The sequence below is a fragment of the Melozone crissalis genome, unplaced genomic scaffold, assembly GCF_028551555.1.
Source record: "Melozone crissalis strain CALT ecotype California unplaced genomic scaffold, PUWL_Pcris_2 ptg000004l_1, whole genome shotgun sequence".
Classification (NCBI taxonomy): Eukaryota; Metazoa; Chordata; class Aves; order Passeriformes; family Passerellidae; genus Melozone; species Melozone crissalis.
The window spans coordinates 30,663,160-30,690,667 of record NW_026535782.1 but is presented as its reverse complement, the minus strand read 5'-3'; the positions used below and the strand labels follow the sequence as shown (position 1 = coordinate 30,690,667).

Genomic DNA, 27,508 nt, shown 5'->3' with positions numbered 1-27,508 from the left:
GGCAAAGAGAAGGGTTCTCAAATGCAGCTGCCTTTATCAGTGTCAGTGGATGCTGCAGTACCTCCCAATTCCATTCTGTTGTGGGCAAACACATGTGGCTGACCAAGCAGCAGTAACACCACTTTCAACTCTCTCACTGCTGGTTCGGAAGCCTCTATCTCTGACATTATTTCTGTAATTGTGATTGCAGACATAATTGACAAGGAAAAGATCTTGACCTCCATGTCACTGGATTCAGTTTCAGATACATGTTTTACTCAAGCTTTAGGCCAGCAAGAAGCACACAGAGAACATATCTGGATCCAAAACGATATCGGAAGTAGATTTCATCTGTGCACCAATGATGGTAGCTCAAAGTGATTTGTATTCTGCTTTAATGACACAGCAGTAGTAATTCTGTTGCAGTGATCATACTTTAGCCCTCTACAGAAAAAAATCATACTCTGAAAAGGGACAAAACAACTACAGTAGCCCTCCATCCCTCTAGTGAGTAAGCCAGCCAGGCAACCCCTAATGCTTCTCTAGTTATGATGGTGACAAGCACAAAGTAAGCTGCAGAAGGCCACAGAAAAGGAAGAGGAGAAAAGTGCAGGTGCACAAAATTTACCCTGTTGTGCTACCTGTAACACAGTAATAACACATCGGTCACTGTGAGGGATTTCTTTGGCCTTTGGTAGAAGGCTGACTTATATGATACAACAGAACAGGAAACTGTAGGACTGAATTATCTATGTCTGTTTTCCATTTAGCCTAGAAATAAGACTTGGTATACTTCCTAAATTCATGTACTCTACCTCTTGAAACATTAGCATAAACTAAATAAAAGTCTAATACCTCTGAACTGAACATATATTCCAGATTTTAACTGTGATTAAATTATTTTGTGCTAATTCCTGCCACAAGTACAATGTAAAGTGCTTCAGATACCAGTTTAAGCTCATTGTTAAACTAAAATGAAACACAACAAGCTCTGAAAAGAGGTTAAGTGGTTACTATGGTAATCTCTGACATAGTTTAAATCAGTGTTTAAAAGGTGATAGAGGGAAAAAAAATAAAGAAAACGGCTAATCCCTTTCTTTTTGGTCCAGTATTCCTAAACCTTTGTCTCCCCTTTTCAAAAATACATCTTTCTCTGATGCTTCTGGAAATCAAAATCTTCTAGCTCTACATGGAGTGAGCACAACAAAGCAAAGAGATTGGAGCAGCATACATCCCCTCCTCAACCTTCTAGTGAAAATGCTGTTGTCATCTTTGTGAGACCTGCTCTTCTTTTGTGACTATAAAAATGCTGCTCTCTGTTCTGAAGGTCCTTCTAATGACACTGTATTTTTATACAGCTGTTTTACAGCTTCTCTTAGCTCCTGATCCTGGTTTGTACAGCAATCAGATAATGATTTTTGTCACTGTTGGTTTGGAAACCTAGGGGCGAAAGGGAAATAAGGTATTGGCCTCGACCACCATGAAGCTTCTGCCTGGAATCCCAGTGAGGCCATTTCTGCCCCTGGATTATGCATTCACTGATGCTGGTAGTCAGAAAAATAAGTAAGTACATAAAAGTCCAGTTGGAGAACAGTGCTGAACAATTCCAGATACAGCACATTTTGTGGCCCTTTCACACTCATCAGCTGGTCCCACAGACCCATTTGCAGTCTCTCCCAGATTACAGAGCTTTATACTTGGGGGTATTCCAGAATTAAATCTGTATTTTCTAGAATTCCTTCTGCAGTTTCCATCCAAAATATCTCCTCATACTCTAGCTTCAGATGAGTTTGATCCCTTTCAGCAGCTTTCTCAAAACTCTATAAAAACACAATTTCAGAACACTGCTTTCCAATTGCCACTGAATGTGGCCGTGTCTTTGAACTTTAAAATATCTTCTGCTTGAACAATGAAATCCCACACAGTAATATTAATATGTGAAGGCTGAGAATTTCCCACTATTCCTTCCTTCGGTTTTGTGATTTTCTACAAGGTTCTTAGCAATATACTTTGTCTGAAACAAACATTATTATTATTTTGTGTATTATGGGTCATTAGATGCTTAGCACCAAGTGTAGGATCTACTATTTCAGAACAGTTTAACCTCAGGATGCCCTCCCACACATGGAAGGAAAATGGTAATAAGAATGGTTTTGGCAAATAAGCAATACATGTTTTTCTGATCTCAAAACTGTCCAGGAACAGAAAGGCCCCAGAAGAGCCTGGATTTAACACTATCACTCAGCTTCTTCCTCTTATACTGTCTTCTGTATTTGAATTCAATATCTGTAAAGCCAGACAGTTTGAGATGAATCGAGACAAGGTTCCTTTTGATTTCAAGTAAGCCAATTACATTATTTTTATTATAACACAAGAAAGTGACCTCCCAAGGCATCTCTTCCAGAGAGGGAGTTAAAAAGAGAATACTCAACAAAGGTATATAGTGGGATTGCCAGCACTTTGAGTATGAAAGGTGAGAAAAGAAATGCATAATTCTAATGAACTGAAAACAGTACCCTTACACCTCCACTTGAATCATATTGTTTTAAAGTCACTTTAGTATCTTCAATTTCAAGATGAAAAACAACTGATTAACTTCTGAAGAATTTTAAAGCAGGCTTGCTTATTCTCAAACTTCCAAACCTCTGTTTTGTTCCCTGTCTCAGTAGGAAATTCAGTTCCTTGGCAGGACAGATGCTGCACTTACAATGTTGAACAGGCATTCAACAATCTCTATTTACTGCATAAACTCTTCACAAAACCTGAAAACTAAAACCTTCTTTAGATTTAACATTTTAAAGTTTTGGGAATAAGAAGAAGTGAACTTGAGAAGATGTAAACACCATGAAGAAAACATAGTGTTCCAATATAACATGCAGCTAAATAAAGGAAATCTAACATTTTAAAATCTGTCTGACACTCTGACAGCATCTCCATAGGGATAATGATACTTTCCTTCGCAAAGCACTGTGCTATCTGAAAAGCTGTAAAAGAACTAAGTGTTATTACCAGTGATGGGAAAGGCCTATTAGATCATCTGTCCATTGCTCATGTAACTATAACAGAAAATAACAGTGATTTGCTGCTGTAATTTGACAGTGACTTTTGTAAAAATGTCCTTTCCTCTTATATCTCTGCAAGTTTCAGTTCCAGAGTCAGTGAGCTGGGAGGCTCAGTAACTTTGTCACAGTCTCTAACTTCCATGAAGTACACCAAGGTACTAAATACACATGTTTCAGGCCCACTTTTCCACCTCCTTCCTTCACTTTTTACTTTTGGATAAGGCAGGAAAGAACAATCCTCATGAACAGCACAGTCAAGGTTCACAGAACTGCCCTTTCCACCTGAAGAACACCTCCTTCTCACCCCTTTCCAAGGCAGCACCATGCATCTCTCCTGCTGTGGTTGTGCATCCCATAGGAGTGTGGTGTTTTCCAGCAGACCTCCCACTCAGAAGCCTTGTATAAAATATACCCATCATCACCCACTGTGGGATGAGCATGCATCCATCACGTAACCTAACCATGGTGGATGCCTGATCAGAGAGTCTCATGTCATGGCTCTGTAGAAGTTATGAAAGATCTGCAGAACTCTTGGTGGTGGATACTGTCAGGTCAACAAAGATCCTTCTCCTTATGATATAAGTCTCTGCATCTCCACTGCTTTCAAGGGAAAGAATTGTTTCTGCTCTTCCTTATATTCCCTAAAATTTCTTGGCATGTTTGCTACAACCAGCTTTCAATTTAAGTGCCAATATAACAAAATGTCTGGAGGGAAATCAGCTGAAGTATTCAGAAGATGACTCTCAGTATGATTCACACCGCTGTGAGCAAAGAAGAGGTCTGTCTGGCCTTCTGTACTGGAGTGATAACAGATATTGGATGCAGTGTGTACTCAGATAAAGTTAATAGCAATGACATCTGGTAGATGACAGAGAGGAGCAAACTCCTGTGATCTGCTTTTTAACACTCGGTGCCCAAACCATTATATGTCAGACTTGGTAAAAGTGAATAACCTTTCAGCATCTACCACTCCTCCCTCCCACACCCAGTCCAATGAGACTGAAGGACTACTAGACACAGGGACAGCAGATCTAAAAGCAGCCAAGGAAAAAGGATTCAAGGGATGCAGCTCATTAGTAGCAGCCTCCTCAATATTTAGCAGTCATTGCACATTCCCAAAGCCCTCTCACAGTCATAACAAATGCTCACACAAAGGCTTGTACCTTCAAAGTACTTCACCGACATAAATATATTAATAAGACCTTTCCCAGAAGAGAATGCAGTGTCAGAGAGATGCCATTCAAGTGACTGGGCTGTGAGAGATAGAGCTTACATTATGTCATTAAACCTTCACCCTCCGTCTTCAATTTTAAGCCCATTTTAAAAAAAGGACAGAATGTACAGTGGAGCTTTATGAACAAAAAGAAGAGTAACTGCTTGCAAAATTGTTTTGCCTCCTATGATTGAAGTGGTAATTAAGTTGTAATTCTGTGATGTGCATCAACTGAATTTGACATAAACTAAAACTGAGATGTTTATATTCACTTTGACTGATGCCACCTAGATAGTTCTTTTCAAGTGACTAGTGACAACTGCCACTGGTTCACTTTGGTATACATCTTGTCTAGGGGTCATAATTAAAACATTAAGGATGCTTTGGCAATTTATACTTAATTTCATATTTAGAATTATAGTTAGCACTAGATTGCTGAGAACGGACAAACTTGCCTAAGCGTCATAAGGGCAAGAAAGGAAATAAAGACTGTCATTCTTCAAATATTTTAAATGTCCTGCAGATGTGCTTTTCAAGGGCAAATTCATTACACAATTATAATATGTATAATAGTTAGTAAAAGATATTTTGTTAGCAATAGAAGTACATTTGTCATAAATTTTTGGATTAAATACAGTTGCTCAGGTTTTAATTTGTTATTTTAGTAAGCCAGACCACCATATCATATTCATGATCACTACCAAGAGTCAAAGCTGTGTCTATGATATAGGTAAATCATGTTAGCCTTCATATACTCAGTGCTGTTTTTGCTAATTCTGAAACCAGGGTACTTCTTGGTTGCAGCTGTATCTGCCATGAATTCTGCAACATCTGCTGGGTCAGGTGACAATCCCTGTATGCAGATATGGTCTTACCCATCCCTACTTATCACCACTTAAAATACACAAGAATTTACTTGGAATCTTTTCTGTGGAGCAGGGACTAGAACATCAAAGATGGTAAGGTACTTGAATCAAATATGGAATATGCATGACATTTCATGTGAAACACAGATCCCAAACTTCTGACAGATGCACCTCTCCTGGTTCTTGGTAGAAATTTCTCTTCCAAATTGGGCTAAGCAATTATTTGAATCTGTCTCATCATATATATGACAGAAGTAGAGGTTCCACAATAGAGTAGAATTAAGTTTGGATTAAATAAACTTGTCTAATGAGTGTTTTTTGTAGAATCACTTCTTAGGTGTACAGTGAGCTTATGAGCTGTTACAAACTAGCTGCACATAGTATATAGAAAATTAAGATTAAAATGTCCCCATATACCCCAAGTTGTGATATTTATACCCCAAGTTGTAATATTTTTCCATATTGACTGGATACCTTGCATGCTTGAGCATTGAGATGCAAAAATAAAACATGAGACCTCCTGTAGTATGAAAAAATATTTAAGGAGTTGGTTTAAGCATAGTTTTTCATGATGCTTTCACATCATCATATTGCCTAGCTTCCTATAAATAAAATGGCCATGCTTTGGTGGCAACTTCAAAAAGGTTCCATTGAAAAAGTATAAAAATAACAGTGGTTCTTCTGCATAAACAGTACCTGAAATTTTAAGAGAGGTGACAGAAACCTAGATTTCATCTCTACAGCAAATTATTCAAAGATGTTGCAATACTCTTCCAATATCCAAATACTTCCAGAATTATTTATTTTAATTATCTCCTTCTGTTTTAATAAATAGTATTTTCTACCTCAGAATGCATTTCTGGATGTAGCTCGCACACTCAATTCAAGCAAGGTTTTAATCATATTGTATTAGCAGGGTATGAATTCTATGAAAGCAACCAAGTGACTGCATCAGGTCTTACTGTGGATCTTAGCTAGAACACTTAAGAAGCAACTTTCTATGCAATAAGGCAGATGAAACCCCACACTAATCTGTAGCATGTTATCTGTAAGCTGCATATAGGGATATCATTGTTTATGTTCTAAAAGCCTAATGTTATACTACAAAGGCAAAGTGACAATGCCTTTTTGCATAGTTTGGCTTATTTTATGTGTTTTGAAACAGAAAAGCATGAAACACTTTGAAAGCACAGATAGCAGTGTAATAAAAGACCAGTTTGTTGCTTAATAAAATTTGGAAGGATTAATACACCCCAATTTCACATTTTCAGCTTTTTAGTATGCTGGATGCTTAAAATAACAGGGCCCTTGAACTGAAAACTTTCTTTTTCTCTTTTTTAATTTTCATATTTAAGAGTGGAAGAAAAATGCCCCATATACCAGGGCACGGATGTCCCCTGCAGAAAGAGAGCCCTGCAAATACTGCCACTATGAAATAATGCCAGGCAGAACACTCTTAATGTAGCAGTGGCTTTCAAATCAATAAGCAGTTGAAAAAAGCCATCTGAAAATACAGTCTTTAAAACAAACACTCAAAAAGGAAGACTGAAATCTACCATTTCTGTAAACCTGAGAAGGCTGCATGGTTCTGCATATGATGTTGTTTTCACCACTTTTAGCCTAAATCAATACTCAGGTTTTCATCACTTGTGAGAAGGAAAGATTTCATTCAGAGATTGTCCCTTTAATTACAGAAACTAAGATTTGAATCCAAAGCACTTTATTAGCTAAATTAGATGATGAGAAACTCAGACTCATGATTACTTCTCCTCTCACCAGAGAATTAAAGCATACTATGCACTCTGAGTGGGCAAGTACTGTCTATGAATCAAAAGAAAAAATAATGTAAAAATGAGGAAAAAATAGCCCTACAATAAGCAAAAAGTTGGATGTATCACTATGAACAAGCTCATAGGATGCACAATCTGATGATGAAATATTTCCAAGAAGTGTCTTGTGTACATGTAGCACTATACCTTATAAATAATGAATCCAAGGGATGTTGACAATGAGAGGAAAAAAAAAAGGTAATAAATATTTGAGTAAGATGCCATTCCAAGGTTTTTGTAAAATTCATAATTCTAATCAAAGGATATTATTGAATAGCAGTTCAATAGAACTGTAAGGTATTTCAGTGAAACCCTATCATTATCATCATGCACAATAAGATGTCTTGAGATGCAAACCCTCGAGAATCACCAAGAAACCTAAATACACACCACTTATAATCAAATGCAAATTCTATGTACCCAAAATGCAGCAATTCTAGAAAATGTCAAACTCATGAAAACATTTTTAATAGGTTGCGTAGAGTATCAAAAAGATTGACTGAATTAGCAGAGGAAAATGTCGTATTCAGTAGGTATTGGAAAAGATGCTTATCAAAAATTTATCAGGCAAAGTAAATCTGAGGACTGCTGATAACAGATGTGAGCCATCTCAGCAAAAAAAAAAAAAAATATTGCTGGTTTGTCTGTTTCTATAGGTGAGGTGAAAAGTGTTCTGGGAGGAAAAAAAAGTGATTTTTCTTACCTCTTCTTTCTCTGCACTTTGCAAGTCCCTCCACTCCTCAGTGACGTGACCGAAGTCCACTGTGTTCATTGCAACTTTATATTCCCCAATGATATCATGTTTGGAGAAACGATCAAAGTCATAAACTGCCATCACTAAAGTTTTTCCACCCAGCTCAGAGTATGGCACCTGCAAAGACAAGGAAATGACAAACTCTGCATCTGAGACAATAAAGATTGGTCCACTACAATGCAAATCTATTTCTTTGGTTTATCAGCTGTCATCTCAGGTAAATTGAACTGCAGAGAAAATTATGAGGTGTATTTGTTTCAGAGTCACCAGATGCAGTATTTCTTGAGACAAGGCTCTGGCACTCAATAGAGCAATGTGGCAGCTCACTCATCACTCCTGGGTTTTTCTCATTCTACTTCAAATCATTTTGTGGGTGATGAAACTGAAACAAGAAGCCAAATTACTTGCACTGAAGACACATGAACTTTTCACACAATGGTGTTTTTTCCTCAATAAATCACCTGTCATCACTCAGAGATGGCTAGCTCCCAGACTCATGAAAAAACAGAACTGGCTTACTATATATGAAACAAAGTAATTAGACACTGGATGTGTCTCTTACAGTACCAATACCTATTACTTACCAAGGCATATTTTTCAATACTATACCTTTCCCATGTTAGACCTTAGGGTGCTTTTTAAGTCACTATGTGTAACTAGAAATTGTGGTGGCAGAAGGCCAAGTTCTGACTAATTCTCCAGCTGTTCTCATGTTCATACAGATGCTGTGGTTTGGATGTTTACGAGTCACAGTTTTAATACTGGGATGGAGACATGCAGTTCAGGCAACCTACACCTGAGTGGGTGCCTGAAAAGGTCTGATTTAGGAATTGTTTGGATTTGTATGAACACTTGGTCAATCTGAATATATCCTACAAGTATAAATGGTTTCCATGGGATTCAGTAAATACTTCTTTATTATTTAGAAAGTGAAAGGGTGGCATTACCACTGGCCTTGTTAACCTCTATGTTCTTGTCTGCTTAAACCCTAGGACTATTGTCTTTCGTTACTGCTCAGCTTCCATCTGCTTATTAAAATACTAACTAATAAGTAGTAATTTTCCCTTTACATAACTTGCTTATATAACATTTAGAATAAGCTTATTAAGTTGAGAGCCAGATCTAGCTTCCACTATTGAGTCAAATAGTTTCAGTGGTACAGGGTTTTGTATCTTAGTAAGTACTACAGCAAAATCTATTTTCCATTCTCTAAATTATCTGTAGCTTCTAAAAAGCTAGAAAGGGCAAAGGTTTGTGAAGGGAAAATTCTAAATAATGTTAGTTTTATTTTTATATAGCCTGGAAAACAGGAGAAGAAAAATGTTCTAAAGTTTATTTCTCTGTTAGTTTACAATACCACTTAATGGATCTTGGTCACTTGGAATACAAAGACTACATTCATCATTATTTACTTTTCTGTACTTGATCTCAGTAAAGCTCATTTTAGCTACCTCCCTTTGAAAATGTTTCCTTCATTTGTTACTTCTAATTGGCCTCAGTCTCCAGCTTTGTTCTGGACTATCAAGGATGGCCTCAGCTCTCATGAAGGGCTGTTTCCTCTCCCTGCTCCCTGCTCAGACATAATCAGTCTCTTGACTTAAAGCAAGTGAGACCTTGGTAAAAGGACAGGTATACAGGAGTGTTTTTCAGGCATAGATGTGTCACTCCTCTAGCCATGAACCCTGTTCCCACTCTGGATCTGAGGAGGAACACCTCCCTCTGCCAGGCCGGTGTAGTGCAGCTAAGATTTCTCGGTTCCTTTCGGCACTGCGTGTGGGTACACAACCTAGACAGCTGCAGTCTGACAAACACTTGCCCTCTGGAACAGCACCATGGATGTCTGGGAAAAAGAAATGAAAGAGGGAAGGACTAAGGTTCAGGGCTCAAGATGCAATACAGTAGGAACACAAGTCAACTCATTCCCATTAGCTGTATTTTGGGAGGAAGGCAGGCAGCTGTGCCCTGTGAGAAGGCAACAGCACAGGCTGGGCTGCCTGGTGGGCAGCACTGCCAGAGATGGGAAGGATGCCAGCAGGAGCTGTGCACCACCTGAAGTGGGTCACAGGAGCAGAGCTCTGCACAAGTAAATGAGACACTGTCAACAGCTCCCACAGAAGTTGTTATTATGGCTGCAGTTCCAGTTAAATGGTCACTGGAGTTCTCAGAACAACGACAGTACTTGGCATGCTCTGCTGGTTTTCTCTCAAGTACAGACCACAGACCACAGGGGATGATCAGTACCATATTGAGATGCACCTAAACACTCTGTCAGGTCTGGCATGGAAAACAAACTATTTTCTGGAGCATAAAATTTAAATATTGAAGATGTGACTTACAACAAGTGGACATTATAGTCCAGAAGTGGCTGATTTGATTTATAACTCGTGTCTTCATCTTAGATGACAGCATTATTTGTTCTTTCTTTGCCTTAGTGAGCTGCATGGGAATACGTAATTTAGAACTCTGTTTTCTTTTAAATGCTCTCTTAGGAAAGCTCAAGAAAGAAATAACTCCCCACAAGATCACTTTTATGAACATCTTCAAGGAAAAAATAAGCTTATATATGCAGTAGTAGTTGTGGCCTACAGGGATATCCTTCTCATTGAATGATTTCATAGCCTGAGTCTTTCACTGTTCCTGTTTTCATTCTGTAGCTGTCATTATAAGATTGGGCACAAAGAGAAAGGCCTGAAGTAACAGCAGAGGAATGTATATAAGGAGAAGCCCTGTGAAACATGCTGTACGCTATTCCTTTATTCCATTTAACTGGGGTTTGAATTTGGCCATAGTTTTAGAAAAACACTATTAATAGATACCACTGGAACGATGTAAATACTGCAATGTAAGGCTTACCTACATTTATTTAATTCATATTTTATTAAACCTGAGAAAGGATTTCTTTTCATACATAAAGTAGCATGGCAAAGAACTGCTGTGATGAAGTCTAGCAAGATTAATCTGCCATATTGTCCTTCACCCATTTACATCCCTTGAGTTTTAATTTATATTTCAGGGAATGTTATCCCGAATTTCACAAACCAGATATTTAAAGAAAACATTGGTCTAGTGAAATTTACATGACATTTGTTGATGTGTCACTGTTTTCTGAATTTCTTGTATGCTTTATCCAGCCATAAAACACGGATCAGATTGCCATCTACAAGGATCATCAAAGTGCCTAAAACCAAACTGTGCCTTTCAAACCTTTGTGACCCTGTATTATATAGCAAGATTGAGTATCATGGCTTTCTACAACATGAAAAATAATTTTGCTGCAGTTATCAATTAACTAAGACATCTAAATTCATAGCCAAGCATGAGATACAAAGTGGTTAAATTAAGAAGTATCAATAATTATAAAAAAACTACCTTGAATGTAAATTGCTCATTGAAAACAGGGTTAAGGGTCTTTCTGTGGACTTTTGTCTCATATTTCTTCTTCTTATCAGGCAGCAGGAAGACTTTCACATAGGGATCAGATGTACCACCCATATCTAATGCAGGCAGCTCAGCTGCTTGAATAATTCCAACCAGAAGCTGAAAAGAGAGTGAAAAACAGCAGAATGAAATTTCAAATAGATATCTACAGAAATACTGTAACAGAGGAATGCATATGCAGACTCTGTTTCTGGTCCAGGAGAAACTATACATCCCTCGCTTCTCCCTGCCACCCCCCCTTTAAGGAAGGCAAATGAAGCAACACTACTGACTTTAGAAAACCAATTATGGCAGATGCAGACTGTACAAAGCCTGTTTTAAAGCAGAAAAGAGGTTTTCAAAGGGCAGCTGATTACAGCTAAATACAGACTTCATCCTTTTAAAGACTGCAATCAAATAACTTTCAATTGCTCTCTCCTCTTGTGCATTATTTTTCTCTGCTGCGCACCATGAATAGAAATCACATTATTAAACAATCAAGAATGTCTAATTTTGACTACAAAATTTGTATTCTAAACCCCCAACATGTAACCTTCCCCCAGCCAAACAAAAGGTGATAAAATCAAATGCAAATTCTCAGGCAAAGCTTTACTGAAAACAAATGAATCTTGCAGTCTTCCTTATATTTACATTCTCTTGCTATGTACATGATTGAGCCCAGGCAGTAAACTAAGGACAGCATTTTCAAAAAATATCTCAAGAAAATGAAATTTTGGTAACTAAATCCTAATAACAATTTTTAATCTCATTGCAAAACGGAAAAATTGTATTTTTAAATCTCTTATACACTTCAAAGATAAGACTGAAACACAGATGGAACTTGTAAACATCTTGGCTGTTTTTTGTGTTATAAATCAAGGCTTATGCTATGTTATGTTATGCCATGTTATGTCATGTAATCTAGACACTCCTGACTGCATGAGGCCTTATCAGCATAATGCAGCTGAGAAAAAGAAAATAATTTTAATCTTGTTTTATAGATGCAAAACTAAAGTAAACATTGAAGTGTTTCTTCAAGGTCATTCTGAAGATATTGGGAACTGGAATGAAATCTGAGAATATTTTCTTCTAAATCAGTGCTTCAATCACAATATATTTGCTTCTATCATGGATGAATTGTTTAAAATTGGAAACAGGAACTCTATGAACTGGAATATAGAACAATGTAGTTAATCTGTGAAAGAAACTTCTGGCTTCTAGGAGACTCCTCTAAGCTGGACTTAGAAGTTGGACAGTTTTAAATTCACAGTATGGCCTGCATGCTTTCTCTTTGACTGGACTCTTAAGCTCCATGAAACATTTTCCTTTTGCTGTATGAAATGATTCTTTTGTGTCCCACTTTTATTCTAGATGCATCAGTTCATAAATACATGAATAGGCTCAGGATCTACACATCAAAGAGTGAAAAACAAGTCTATGATTTTTAGTTAACACAGTGGAAAAGCAATTCAATTCCCCTTTACAATTTCTCTCTCTAAAACTGAGGCACAGTGCTCTGGTGAGTTCATTGATCATCTTGTATTCTTAACCCTATGCAATATATTAGCCAAATTTTGGGACTGTAGTTTCATGCCACTGCACTATACTAACATAAATGAATCCACTCTCCTACTCTTTTACATCATCTATCCTTTGAAATTTTAAGCTGCTACATAGTTCAGAGCAGCACAACAAAACAGAAATCCGTAACTCAGATAATTTATTATCTTAATTAAACACAGACGTACAGATTTGTGGCTCTTACATCCTATTTTCCTTTGGAAAATATGCCTCATAAAATCAACATACCCTTTAATAAAATTCACACAGAAAATTTGTTTTCATAGTCTAAGAAAACTGAAATCCATTTTTCAGAACACATTTGCAGTGTTTCCTTTCCCCCTCATTAAATCTCCTGCTTCTGAAGGGTCTACACTTCATACTGATTTCATACTGATTTCAAGGGGGATCAGTGTGACTTATCACATGGCCAGGCAATTTGCTCTGGGAGTTGAGGAAAAGCTCCTTTAGCAACAGTTTCTTGAAAGGCTTCAGAACTCTTTTTAGCTCCTGCACTGTAAAACAACCATTGGTAGTCAGAAGATTGTTGAAATAAAGGAAAATGCTATTTATTATGCCAGTTCATAGCTGTGTATAAACACCTTCCTGCTAATAGAGAATTTTTTCTTAATTTCTCTTATTGTCTTTGCCTTGCAACAAGTAGGAGTACCATGCTCTACGAACAGCATCAAATAAAGAATATGAATGTGGAATTTATCACAAGTACATATGGAAGGCAGTTCAGGTGATGAATAGGAATTACCTGGGATTTACCTTCAGTAGTCATTTCTTTCCCTAAACAGGAAAGAATGATGTGATTTTGACTGATATTGTCAAAAAATTAAATGCAGGATATGTGTTCTCAAGTTTACCGAAAGATACACAGTATAAGTGAAGAACTCAGATGAGTTGGTGTGCTTTGGGCCAAAATGAAACACAGGGAATTCTAATGTGAGGCTGTGAATTGGTTTATTTGACAAAACTGATCCCTGGCAAAGAAGCTGGGTAAGGGAATAAAATATGTTCAGCATGTGACCAGACCTGTTAGCCGGTCAATTCTAGGACTACACATTACAGTAGTAATGTGTGTACTAATTCTGAAAACTTTAGTATGCCAAAGTTTAGTGTTACCAGCTTCAGAGCAGAGTACTGAAGGAGTATCAGTCCTTAAATTCTTGTCCAACCATCCTGTGGTTTTTTTGGGTACAGACCTTTTTATTTGAACTTTTATTCCAGACTAGAATTTTGGGAAGTGTACTTTCATGGAGAGCAACAGAACCTGATGCAGCTAGTTATTACAGCAAAGCACACATTTGATGCAATGAGAGAAAGCAACCTTACCAACCTTCAAAAAGACCCAGTGAATCAACTTACCTTTAGCTCCCTCTACTTTTCCTTCCATTTGGGTTTGCTTACATTCTAAATACTTGAAGGCTGAAACTACATTTTAGTGACTGCATGCAAACTCCATAATTTATGTGGATTGACATTAGTTGGTGATGTTTTAATTTAAGTTATTAATAATCATTAGATAAAACTGGATATTCAGTTTTTGATTAAAGGTGTAATATAAAGTCCAAGTGCATGCAATACCAATTCAGTAGTACCTCTGCAATGAATTTTCTGTCTTATTTTCTCCCTTTAGTCCAGGCAAGTAGTAAGGATTTTGGAAATATCTGCTTCAACTAAATGCATTACTTCATTCTCTACTTGCACACACAGAAATGAAATATTACAGGTTGGTTGTTTCAAACCTGATTGTTCTGGAAGTCATAATCCAAAGAATATTGTATTTTTCCTAGCTTCTCAACTTCCTTGGCTTCTTCCTTCTCTTCCCCATCAGTCAGCCCAGTCTCAGCATCATCATCCTTAAGAGCCTAGAAAGAAGAAATGTAATATTCATAAATGAGGCAAACCGTTAAGTAGCAGTTTAAAATAGACACGATCCTCAAATCTATTTTAGAGCCATTAAAAGCAAGCAAAACAGCAGAAATTCAAATGTGCAGTTTTCATATATATCTCTACTTTCTGAGTTGCTCAATAAGATGTTATAAATCAGCAAGCAAGCAATGGAAGTAGGAAGAAAGCTCCTTGGACTATAACAAGCAAGGATTGCTATAAAACCTGCAAGTAGAAACAAAATATCATCTTGACGTGAAGAGATAGTTCTTCTGGGCTCAGACTGGCTCTTAAAGAGGCACAAGGAGGCAAACATGCTATTAAATAAGCCAAGTCACGCATTCATTCAACTTAAGAATCTTGGCAATATCAAACCTGGTTGTACATGCTGTGCATTGTCTGCATTTGGCAACACATTTCTGTAGGACTACTGTGATAAAGAGCATGTGCTGTGGATGAGCTCTTTCTACAATCATATGCCAAACATTTTTCATGTTTTTTAGAATGAATATGGAAGCAAAGTTTCCACCATGCCATTAGCAAATGCATGTTCCTCCTTTTCCCTCCCTCCCGAGACCAATTTCCTTTTTATTCATTCTCGCAATAAAGCTTGGCTGAACCAAATTGATTGCTAGTTGATTTTAGTTTGCTTAGAAAGAAATACAAAAACAAAGAAATACAGTACCACTTGCAAGCTTTGTCTATTGCATATAACCAATTTTTTAAAGGACACGGCATTTATCTTAGATTTTATACATAATTAAAATACTAAATGATGTAATTTTTTTTCCTGTACCAGAAAGCAGAAGTATTTTCACTGTGTAAAAGGTAATTCATACAATTATTAAACCATATGAACAATAATTAACTATGTAGATCTTATTCTGGGCAGATTCTTTCCTAGATAAGAAGGGAAAAATAGACAGAAGTGATGAGGCAAATAGTGAAAAACTGTGGAAAACGTGAAAGTAAAGTTGAGAATGTGAAAATAAAGAATCAATACTGAGCATTCATCCAGAATTATTTGCATGTTACAGTAAACAGAGTACTTGTCTGTAAGAGCCCTATCTGAATGAAGGTTCTTGCTGTATGAAGTTTCTGCTTGCACAGACGAAGTGCCAGAATAAGATGTGTTCTTTGTTGCAATGTTATTTTTCTGCAATTGTGGTTTTTTGTGTTGTAGGAAACCTTCATCATTTCTTAACAATAGGTTGCTGCTGGATCTCTGAAAAGGTAGCAAGGCTAGAGAGTAGCTATGTACACAGCTATAGTGGTTAGGGACAGAAGAAACATGAAAGCATTCACATTCTCACTCAGCCTTGAACACAGCAAGGGCCACGCAACACTGTGTGGATTTGGAAAGAAAATTAATCTCTGAAGTAGAAAATGTTCTTCTCCAAAAGCCACATCTAAATAAAAAAGGTCAGACTCCAAACTGTATGATACTGAGCAATTATTTCTCTACTTTTGAAATTAGCTAGAAATTCTGTTGGCATAGCTCAAATGAAACAATCTAACAGCTTTGATTTTTGTGAGCTGAGGAGCTGGGTCTCATGTAAATATCTGAATGTTAGTGAATGATGGACTCTCTACCAGAAACATAAATAACATTTTACCTGGATGAGATTGGGGGGAAAGGTCAGTGATAGACAGAATCACCTGTGAGACTGGAAGAATAGTATTTTTTAAACTAAATAATTTCTGTTTGGAAGGGCTGAACTGCCTGAAATGAAATTTGGTTTGAGACATTTTATCACTGAGCTCTTAGTAAGTTCTCTGACTGTAGCACAACATTTTTGTTGGTACAACAAGAAGTGTGACACTTGAAAACTGATGGGCTCTCTGGCAGACCATACATGTGATTTTCAGGATATGGAGTGACATGATTATGCCAAACACTCTTGCTTTTGGTAATAAAAATAAGCTTAGGGTTTTGTGGTCATAAAAAAAGATGTGACTCAATCCATTTGAAGCAACCAGGTTTATTTGAGCCTGGAAACAACAGGAAAAAAGAGGAAGTCAGAGTGGGATGTTAACTCCAAGATTCACTGCTCTGAATCATCCCTGTGTGGTCCTAAAAGTGGACTCCATGATATAAGTGTGATATCCAGCTCCATTATATTATTGTTTCTGGGACAAGTACTGGCCTTTCTGTTTTTCCACTTGCTTTTGACCTGGATTTTCTTTGAGAGGAAATATCCTATGGCCATTCCCCAGGGAGGAAAGTGAGAAGGCAAACAGAATATTATTTGCTAATTTTCAAGTCAGAGGAATTTGTAAACAGTCCATCAAGGCAATAGCTATATATCCATACTTTCTCTGGGAAAACTACATTCTCTTCTGTAAAGCAGTTCAGTCCAGATAACAGAGCTGTGGGTAGCTCAATGTGAAAAAAAGTTCTTATTGTGACTACAGAAAATATAATGGGAAGCTAACATCTCTCTTGCAAGGGAGTTCTGAAGTGCAGGCAGGAAACACTGTATGCTTAAGAAACTCTCTCCACAAGTTATGAGAAGCCTACTGGAAAGGTGAAAGCTATTTCCATGAGAGATGGAAAACATTGTACTTTACTGACATCAGCTGAGGAGCTACATGATTCTTCTTGACCTTGACTCAGAAACACTGAACCACTAAGAAAAAGCACTGAGAAAGAAATAGTGCTTTTATATGGACAAGTTTGTGGCACTGGGGGGAGGAAAAAAAGGACAAATTATTATCTCTAAGGCAGTCCGTAAAGAATAGTTTTTACTGTTAAGAGAGGAATTTGCTTTCAAACTAGAGGCTAATGCTTGAGGAAGAAGCTGAGTCAAAAGATGCACCAAAGCTTCTCATGTTTGATTTAGCTGCTGAATTCCAAAGAGGAAGAAGAATTGGTTTGCTTCAAAGTACTTGAAACACCCCACAGGGATTTTAATTTTGTATTGAGATTCTCTGAAAGATCAATATTTAATGGAATACTACTACAACCCTCAATTTATATCATACTGCATCACACTGTATTGAATATTACTATTGCATTGCTACAACCAATTAAAAGAAGCAGCTATATTTTGGTTTTTTAATAAAAAAGTAAAAAGTTTTTAATTATAAGCAAGTTTTTTCATCAAGCCTTTGCAACTGATAAACCGTAACCAGAAAGATTGGATTTAGATGCTGAGGAATATAAGCCCTGCCTTCTCTACCATTTTCTTTAACTTCATGATATTTTAAATGGTTTTCTTCTGTGAAGTATGCAACATGGAAACGCATAATTACATTGTGCTGGAGACTGGATTTATCTTTTCTAATTTGAGCTGACCATGAATTTTACTCGAGCAGTTTCTTCATTTCTGCATTACATATGCAGAAACACACAACAGTAAACCATCTACATCCTCTCAAATGCATGTAAGTATCTGAAAAATAGGCTTATGTGTAAACAGGTGTAGGAATGTACCAAGAAAGAGTTAATCCAGCACAAAGATTTCAAGGTGATACATCTGTGTCTATTGAAATCAGAACCACTACTCTGCAGTAGTTCTTACAACAAAAAGACCTAAATTACAGCAATTTGAGATCCACTGTTCAATCTGCTGGTTGCATCTTCACTTCCATAATGTTATTGAGAGTGGTTTTGCAGCCTCCTCTTTTCTTCTGAGATGTTAAAGAAAATGCCTAATTTTCAATTCTTTTGAAACTCCACACCCTGTAGTGGCTTTTTACACCTCCTGGGTTTTTTCTCCCTCTCATTCCCCTAGCTGGCAAAAGCCTCTCTCTGGTGCCACTGCATCCTGACACTGCAAACATCCCTTGCTTTCAGCTCAGGTCCACCAAAACCCCTGCACCTTGTCACTAGGCTTGCCCCACCACTACCAACCATGAACCACAAAAGAGATTCAAGGGCTTTAAACAACTTTAATTCCTCCCCAAACTCTATGTAGAAAATGAGAGAGTCTGCAAGGGCAGCTGCCCTGCTGGTTGTCTCCAGACTCCACATGTGCAGAAGCTTCAGGAAAGTGGTAGGAGACTCATGCAACAAAGCTGCTGGGGGAGCAAGTGTACAGCCTTGCCTCTGTACTCAGAGGCAGAGGCCACAGTCATGACTGAGTCACGTCTTGTTAATGACTAGTTTATGTTGCAAATCATTTAAAATGCAAAGTGTCTTTCACTTCTGTATATAAAGAAATGCTTTCACTAACAGAGGTTTTAGGGCTCCTTCTGTTAATGAGGTAGCCTACAGCCTCATTTTTAAGGAAACAAGTTACCATTTAAGCAAGAAGGAGTGACATTGCGAAGCAAAACAAAACACTGACTGCAGCCCGTAAGTTTGTTCACTGCGTGGTGCACGCTCCTATCCTGATTTCCATCCCCACCTGCCCCTCCATCATGTCTTTTGGAACGGTGAAAGAAATATTGTTTTAATGTTTGATTGATGCCCAGTCCTCAGGCTTGTGCAATGCCTGGTGAGCTGGAAAAAGAAAACAGTAAGATTTTGTAGCAAGAATGTTCTGTGCCATGTCCAACAATGAATTTATTGGAAAGGCAATTTTTCCTCCACAACTAGAAATGACGGCTTTTCCACTAATGGTGATACACCTCTTATCATTATCTTTCCCATTCAAGAACACCATAATTCTGATCTGGCCAATTTTTATCCCAAGAGAAAACAAAAGCCTTTAAAAATTTCCATCTGGTTCCCTATCACAAAGCAGACAAGCCTGCAATTGTAACATGTTCTCTATCACAGTCTCTCAGAAGGAAAGGCAATATTTCATTCATTCAGCATCTGCTTTCTCTCCATGAATTAATTTAAAGAGCATGTTGCGCCTGGGTTTCCAGTGGCTGCGACAGGCTTTGGTCATTGTGAAATCTACACTGCCGTTACTGCTCTAAGAATGCTGGCCTCACATACCAGCAGTGGGCCACACTGATGCACACAATGAAAAAAACCCTGCTGGGTTCAGCATGCAATGCCCTGACTTGCTTGATTACTCCCTTGCTTGTTATCCAGCTTTTAAATGGTCTTCGTTGGGTTATTCAAAAGGCTTTCTTTCTTTAGGAGCTCTATGACATGAGGTCATCATGTTCAGCTTAAGCATTTGCTGAATTGTTTGGGTACCAAAATACCAACTTAATCTGGTGCAACAGAAAAATACAGAAAATGCTGCAGGTGTTCATTGTAAAACATGAATACATTCATTTAAGTTGGAGCTGTTAAGCTCACAAATCAATCTGTTTTTAATGTTTCATAAAGCCCTATAGCCAGCGTTTATAGACTGAAAAAAGATGAAGCTGATCTCGGACCTGGGAGCCTATTTTGGGAGTTCACCCCGTGGGTCAGGGTCTGCTTTGAAGGCAGGGCCCATATGTGTGTGAAGCAGAAGCAGCAGGCGCTGCTGCAGGAGCGCTGCTGGCTCTGCCCCACCGGCCATATGGAGCAGCGCCCGCCCGCACCAGCAGCAGGCTGCGCGTGGGAGGCACCTCAGGCTGCCTGGCCAGTGCCTGCTGCCCCAGCAATTGTTCTGCATCCTCTCCACATTAATGGCACTGGCCCAGGTGGAAGCATGCTTTGGGCAGAGCTGGCTCCTTGACCTGGGAGGACCGCTCAGAGTACTACATTTATTTGTGTTTGGAAAAATCTGTCATACTATATAATTAGGACTACATGTATTTGATAGTGAAAATTAACCTAAATATAGCTGGTCATGATTTACTGAGTGCCACTTTGATCTATGGAGAAAAAGTTGGCACAGACCTGTTCTACTGGCTTAGGTCCTTAAAAAGAGGTAAGATGATTGCCTGACCATATTCTAAATAGGACTTTATGAGGTACCCAATATTCTCATATTTGAAGGCTGTCAGCTATTCATATTTGTAAAGAGTAAATACCTTTGCTTAAAAAGAAAATTATTAAATATTCCCAAATATTTAGTTTTTATTTTAATGTTTTAAAAACATATACCTCATTAATATGAACTGCTGGTCTTGTTGTAGATTATGCATACCCATTAATTTCAGACATAGTGTAGGAGTTTAGCTCTCTGTACAGTCTGTGGATATAGGTAAATGTCTTGAGAGTCTGATTCAAGTAATTTAATTTAAGGACTAATTGCTTACTTCCTAAATGCCACTCATTAGGAACTTGCAGACTCTGGTCTTGAATAAAGAACTCCAATTTGGTCTGTTAATCAAGAAATGCAAAAAACATCCTTGAAAATGGAAGGTTCCATTGGTAAGACCTTCACTATAGAAAACAAGACATGTAAAAGAATGAGTAGGATCTGCACCTTCATGTACCCCTAACAGTACAGTAGGTTACAACAGAAATGATGAATTAATTCCTTTACAGAAAAATATAGTTTAATGAAGGAGGAAAAGAAACTCAGGAAGCATGAAAAGCAGGGTCCTATGTTTTCTTGGGAGTGACTGAGAGGAAGAGACAGGAATGCAAATAAGTCCAGTCTTGTGTCTCACAGCTATTGCTTCCATATTTTCAGGCTTCTGAAATCGAATATAAATCTAAATTTCAAAAGAGTTTTACAGAAAACCTATTTGCAGAACACAAACATTCATCTATAACATTTTATCTTCATAAACGTGTTATTCACATTTTTCAGGAAGTTTTATGCCCACTGCAAGTTGTCTTTGAGGCAGGTGAAAAAGCAGGACTACTGGTCAAGGCTGAGATTGAATTAATGTACAAACAGGAGTCAGTCAATCCATTTCCACTGCCACAGTAAACTTACTGGGCTTGTTTTCTATAAAGACTCATCCCCAGTGTTTCTGACTAACCCTCTGCAGCTGCTCTGCAGCACATCATCTTTCTGAGTGTGAATTAGGATGTCTCACTGAACTGTGGATGAGCCACAGTGAGCATTAATGCCATCATGGGCCGAAGATGACAACAAGTGGGGACTGGCATGCTGACACCAGGTAGCAGCACTGTGGAATAAACACCTCACTATTTCCCAGGCATCCAGCTGGGAAAACAAACAAGCACGTTACCAAATACTGCATAAGAAAAGACCACTGCCAGCAACAGAGCTCCTGTCCCTCAGAAAGATCCTTTTGGATTTTTTTATGGCAATAAAGGCTTGAGTTGCTTCGAACGAAATCCAGGCTCTCTAGGTGTCAGCGTGGATTATCCTGACTTCATGTGGGCTATTGTCTTCATGCTGCAAAGTCAATGCACTCTACTTTGGAATATTTCAGGGCACCTAACACTAAAAATCTTGTTCCTTCAGTATTTTGTCTACATGAGGGCAAGGGTGTTGGATGATCAACAGCTAGAATCATAAGGTGAATCAGTCTAAAAAAGCCATCGTATGTTGGAGTTTGGGTGGGTGCAATTGCAGCTCTCACTGTCACGTCACCCTACAACACCTGCTATTCAGAGAGGAACATTAATCAGAATATTCTAAGTTAGAACATAACCCCAATGTAAAAGGAAGACCTAGGTAAAGGAAAAACAAACATACAGAGAAGTCAAGTGGCTGGCTGAAGGACACAGTAAGTCAGCAGCAGAGCCAAGAATATACTACTCACACCCAAGGCTGTAGTACATACACCTAATACCAAATCTCCTGTTTCACCTAACACACACATTCTAAGCAAAAAATTCTTTACTAGTTACAGTGTTTTAGCCTGATGAAATTATTAAATCTCCTTTTCTACAAATGCTTTCTGACCTCATAAAATGTTCAGACCACAACAATTATTATCCAAGTAACAGGGCTAAATCTTAGTAAGTTCTCAGTAGTGCTGTTCATGAATGATTATGTTCATTCCTTTTCTTAGCCCACAGGCTGAGTTTAATCAAGAATTTTGCTGTACCAACACATTAAATCCAGACATAATAAATCTGCAGCTATTACACCATCTCTGAAACAGTCTTCAGGGCCTTTTTTTTTTTGCTCCTCAAAGAAAAAAAGTAGTGGGAGCCACCAGGGGCATTAGTAAAGATTGAAAGTTATGAAGATGAAAACCATGATAGGAAAATCTCATGAAAACACCAGAGCCAGCTGTCACTAGGTTGCACCAACAGAAATCTGTACTAAGACCACTTAAAAAACTTTGGTATGGAACACTAAGAATTTAATGCCTGAGCACTGTACTGAGATGTGAGAGCCCACAGCAAGTTTCATGAGGTACCAGTCAATTTAGCAACACTTAGAAACTAAGACATTAAAAATACACATTACTTCTGTCTACTTTTGATATGGTGACATTTATAATAAAAGGAAATATAATTAGCAAGTTATTTTTATGCGCCGATCAATTTTAAACTTGAGCTTTCTGGTACAGTTTGACTTAGTATTTTAACTGTAGAAAGAATGACAACCTCTTTTCTTCTGCTCTCCTCCAGCCTCCCCAAATATATATCCAACCAAAAAATACCCAATCAATTTAGTTCAGCCTCTTGATGTGTGTATCAAAGCTACTACACGTCCATCTCTGCTAAGGAGACAGAGCTGTCAGGAGTCTATGCATGAGAGCTTAAGTCTAGGTGCGTCCAAAGAGCAAAATAAACCTACCGCAAGTGACAATCCAGAACAGTCATGAGACACAACATTGACAAGGAGGACAGAGGAGGAAGAAATAAAAATTAAAACATCCACACACAAACATTAGTAGAAAACATGGAGAAATGACCCTTTTTACAGGTGTACATTCATTAACAGTTCTGCCTTCCCTAGAAGGAATCTAATCCTCCCAGTGGCCTTTGGTAGAGCTGCATACTCGACTTGAAAAAGTAAGCCTTGTCTGCAATGGAAACAGGTCTCAAGACTGGAAACCTAACCTCATTTTAAACTTATCTCCCATCCTACCTCAGCTACATTTTTTGATCATCTTCATATAAAGACAATTTCTCTTTTGAATTGTGTTTAGGGAAGTGGATATTTTGAAGCACAAATATTCTAAAAGAGACAAAAAATTTATTCCCCTTTCTGTAATATCTAGCTATCAATGTGTGACTTGAGCTGACTGTGACTCTATTTCAAAAGGATCTTCAACTATGCCAAGTTACATGGCTCTATAATGATTTGCCATGGATAGGCATGAATAAAAGTAGTTCAGAAGTTCTCCTCAACAAAAAAATCCAGACTAAGATAAAAATTCTATTTCCAGGAACTGTTGCTTTCAGTTTACCAAATGGCACTCTCTTCCAACTTCGTGTGCCTAGGGAACTAGGATCCTGCAAGATGCCACGTGACTAGCAACTGCTATTATGCACTTTTAGCTGAAGGCAGAAGTATATACTACTTGCAGGTTCAGGCCTAACAATGATTGAAGTAGGTTTTTCAGTTTTTGACAACATTAGTACTATATGTTGCCCTTTATAATGGCATTAGATTTACATCTTACTCTTCAACTACCTTTTTAACAATTTGCTTCTTTGAAGAGCTAAAAGGCATTCTTATTATTCCCCTTTCTGTTTTATGCCAGAGCCTCTAAAATGCTTCAATTCTCTTAACTGAAGTACACTACATTTAGTATTGCCTTGAGTTCAGCTAGGTATGTGAAAACCTGCATTGGTAAGTCGAGATTAACTGTTAGAATAAGAACCACATCATAAAGGAAAAAATGACAGCCAAAATGTTGCATTAGGAATCAAGTTGGCAAAAGTTACTGAATGCCAAGGACTTAAAATCTGTACACTGTCAGACTGCTAGAAATGAATTTAAGATGCGAATTAAAGAAACTTTCAGCCTGAGTTTGAAATCCCAGACAGCAAGGAGAGGTAGCTGGAGAGCTGGTGATCTACTTATAAAGGTCTGAAATTTACACCAACTGTGAATCTACCCTCCTTAGGTTTAACTGTGCAAAACAAAACATGCTAGTTAAATCCCAAAATATCCAGGCAAATGTAGGTTTAAACAACTATACCAAGTATTTTGAATGGAATAATCTTAAAATACCTATCTGTGCAACATTTCAAAATTTGACATCTTTTTGTAGACAAAAGATGCAGGATTCAGCTTTTTATCAAATTTTTCCATTAAAAAGATACAAATGGAGCTCAATATTAATAAAATAATGTATTTTTTGCATTTCAAATACTTATTTTCTAAGAATCCATGGTCATTTATCCAGGTCCTAATGAATATAATTAAAAACACTTAATAATACATTGTAAATACAACAAAGGCCTTACATGATATGGAACAAATTCCACATAAATATCAATAAACAAATTGCACATTATTTATCCTATGAGAAAGTAATAGGTTCATTATGATTAGCAGGACATAACAAAATTCTCCAGAAATTTTTCCATCACCATAATCAAAGCAGTTCTTCCAAATTATTCTGGGTTCAATGGGAGAGCTAGCTTACAGTAGCCTAGAATAAGCCAACAAGTGATGACCTGATTTTCCATACATTTAAGGGAAAATATCTCACAATTTCTTAATATCAGTACCTCAGAACAAAGTCTATAAATACAGGGATGAATGCTAAATCAAAGTGCTTTAAGAGAAGGAGTTTGTGTCACATTCATCATATGGAGAAAAAAACCAACAGCATAGTATCTTCTTTAAGAGAGAGCACAAAATTTCTGCTCTGGTATTTCTTGAGCTCAGTCTCACTAATCTTTGTAACCTTGGAATACCTCCACCTACATTGGTGATTTTGTGTACTGACAATGTTTTTCTCAGGTGTGAATTTGTCTTGTGTTGGTGCCACACACTCCACTACACCAGTGCGGCACACAAAGCACTGAATCTCCAGGAGGAAACAGGGTTAAAACTGCACACCAGTGCAGTATCTAAAGTACTCCACTTGCAATGGGGATGTAAGGGTCTCCAGCATTTGCTCTTTGTCCTCTTCTCTCTGAAACTGAAACTGGAAATGGCTTGGATAGCTCTACACTTATCCATTATTTTCCTCCCCTTATCTGTGCTCCTTTTGGACTCCTCTTATGTGATCGATTGCAGCTGGTCATCAGACTTGTAAGGCTTCCTCACCCTCACCTCACTTCCTGATCTTGCTCTCCCCCTACTACACCCTACGTGCCTGGAAAGGCATGCTAACCTATTCCAGGACCCTTAAGACTGGCTGATGAGCCACACTGCTGGCTGTTCCCTCACTGAGCAGTGGCATTTCACCACTTGTTCTGCACTGGGCCATGGGCCTCTTTAGCTACCGTGCTTTAAGATTCCCTTCTTGGCTCTTGTCCCTGACCAGCTGGCCTTAGTTCTCAGGTTCCCAGCTCTTGGATTTCTGATCAACCTGCCTTCAGCTCAGCTTTCTTCTATGCTATATCCCAACTTGTGAAATCATCTCCTTATTCCTGAACATGCTTTTATTCTCTCTTTTTGACTGGGTTATCACTCCTGTACTGCTCTAGCTCAACATCCCCAGGAGTCTTGGGAACACAGACTTGACTATGCAATTAAAGTTATTTGCTTCTACTTATGAGGGTTTGCAAAGAAATTCTCTAAATTTCTTCAGTCCTTCCTTTTTGAAAAATCTAGCCCTTTGTCTTCTTAGCTTAGGAAATCTCTGAGCTTTGAGGACAAGCAGATACTTAATGTTTATTTCCTCATTCTGCTGCTCATTCCAAACAGTTTGCTCCAGGAAGAGCAATACTAAAAGCCCATGAATAAAAAGCTTTGTTTTCTCTCAGGAAGGTATTAGTCGAGTCTGTGGCCCTTAGTATTAAGCCCTGCAACCTCTGCTTCTCTTCCACCAAGCAGATCTGAAGGACAAGCTCTTCTGCCCTTATAAAAATTATGCTGCTCTCAAAGGGCATTATATTAATCTTCTCAAAGTTACTCAGTTGACTTACAGCTCCAAGTATGGCCTGTTATCTTTAATCTTCTCCTCTCTAGAACAAAATGAATTCTCCAAACATCACTGTGTTGAATGTCCCTGTGGTTTTTCATTATTTCTCCTTGCTCCTGACTCTCATTTTAGCCTCTATACTATTGTTTCCTTCTCAGCTTGAACTTTTGTGTAAAAAGAAATTTAGAGTTCACAACTACTTTTCTTTATCATGCAATCTCAGAAATCCTGCTAGTAAGACATATAAAGATACATAAACATTGGCCCTGAAAAAAAGTACAGTGAAAATTGCACACAGTTGCTTCATTTTGAAGCAAGCAGGACACCCTTGATAAACTCACCCCTTAAGGATGAGTCACTAAATGCCTGCTCTGTTTTTAGCAGAGCAGGGAAATTGGCTGGCTGCTTCATCAGTGGTGCCACACCCAGGCTCATCCCTTGTGATACCACTGAGAAGATGTTGTCAATCAGTCCACCCTTCACAGAGCTGCTACTGAGACAACAAGCACAGCTTTTTCTAGACACATCAAACAGAAACCTTCAAATGCAACCCAAAAGTTCAAGAAACGGAGAGTTACTTTACCTGGTCTTTCATGCTTTTCCCTAAATCTTTAACATCTTTCATGTTAATAGCATTCTTCCCTCCCTTCTCCTTTCCCTTCTTCTTGTTCTTCTTTTTGAACAAGCATTTCTTACAGAGACAAAAGCAGCAGGTGAGGATTAATAGGACTGCAACTATGGCTATGGCTATTAAGGCCCAAGGTGGCACTGGAAGAGAAAAAGACACACACACAAAAAGAAGGTGGTAAACTGTTAGTAGGGTTAAATTTAGAAACAAGCACATTTCTCTCACAGCTAAGCCTTTTTCAATGAAAATGCCTGGCAGAAATACCTGAGATCCTTTCTAAAATATGCTGTCATCATTTATATATTTCTCCCAACTGAGCTTTTGCCCATACAAAGCCAATTTAACACATCTATCTATATACAAGCCTGGTGACACATATCAAACTCACCTGCAGCTATTTTGATCCATCAACCATCTGAAAAGAGTATATCCAAAATATTTACTCTGTGCAATCTGTAAAATGCTCGGCACATTTAAGCAATTACGCATTTCTTTCTTTAATCATCTTCCCAACCCACCTGGCATTGTGGCTGAA

The 27,508-nt window shown here is 38.0% G+C and overlaps 1 protein-coding gene across 3 annotated transcripts in view; it reads right to left on the bottom strand.

The window, feature by feature from the left end:
* Window positions 1-27,508, bottom strand: part of SYT1 (synaptotagmin 1) — a 333,762-nt gene that overhangs the window by 61,943 nt on the left and 244,311 nt on the right. For 2 of the 3 annotated variants that reach the window (XM_054271852.1, XM_054271860.1), the window contains 4 exons: window positions 26,929-27,113; window positions 14,435-14,557; window positions 11,073-11,240; window positions 7,653-7,820 (listed from right to left, as the gene is read on the bottom strand). In XM_054271852.1, the coding sequence (XP_054127827.1) occupies window positions 7,653-7,820; window positions 11,073-11,240; window positions 14,435-14,557; window positions 26,929-27,113 (644 nt within the window). The remainder of the gene's footprint in view (window positions 1-7,652; window positions 7,821-11,072; window positions 11,241-14,434; window positions 14,558-26,928; window positions 27,114-27,508) is intronic. The other variant, XM_054271868.1, reaches the window with a different exon arrangement.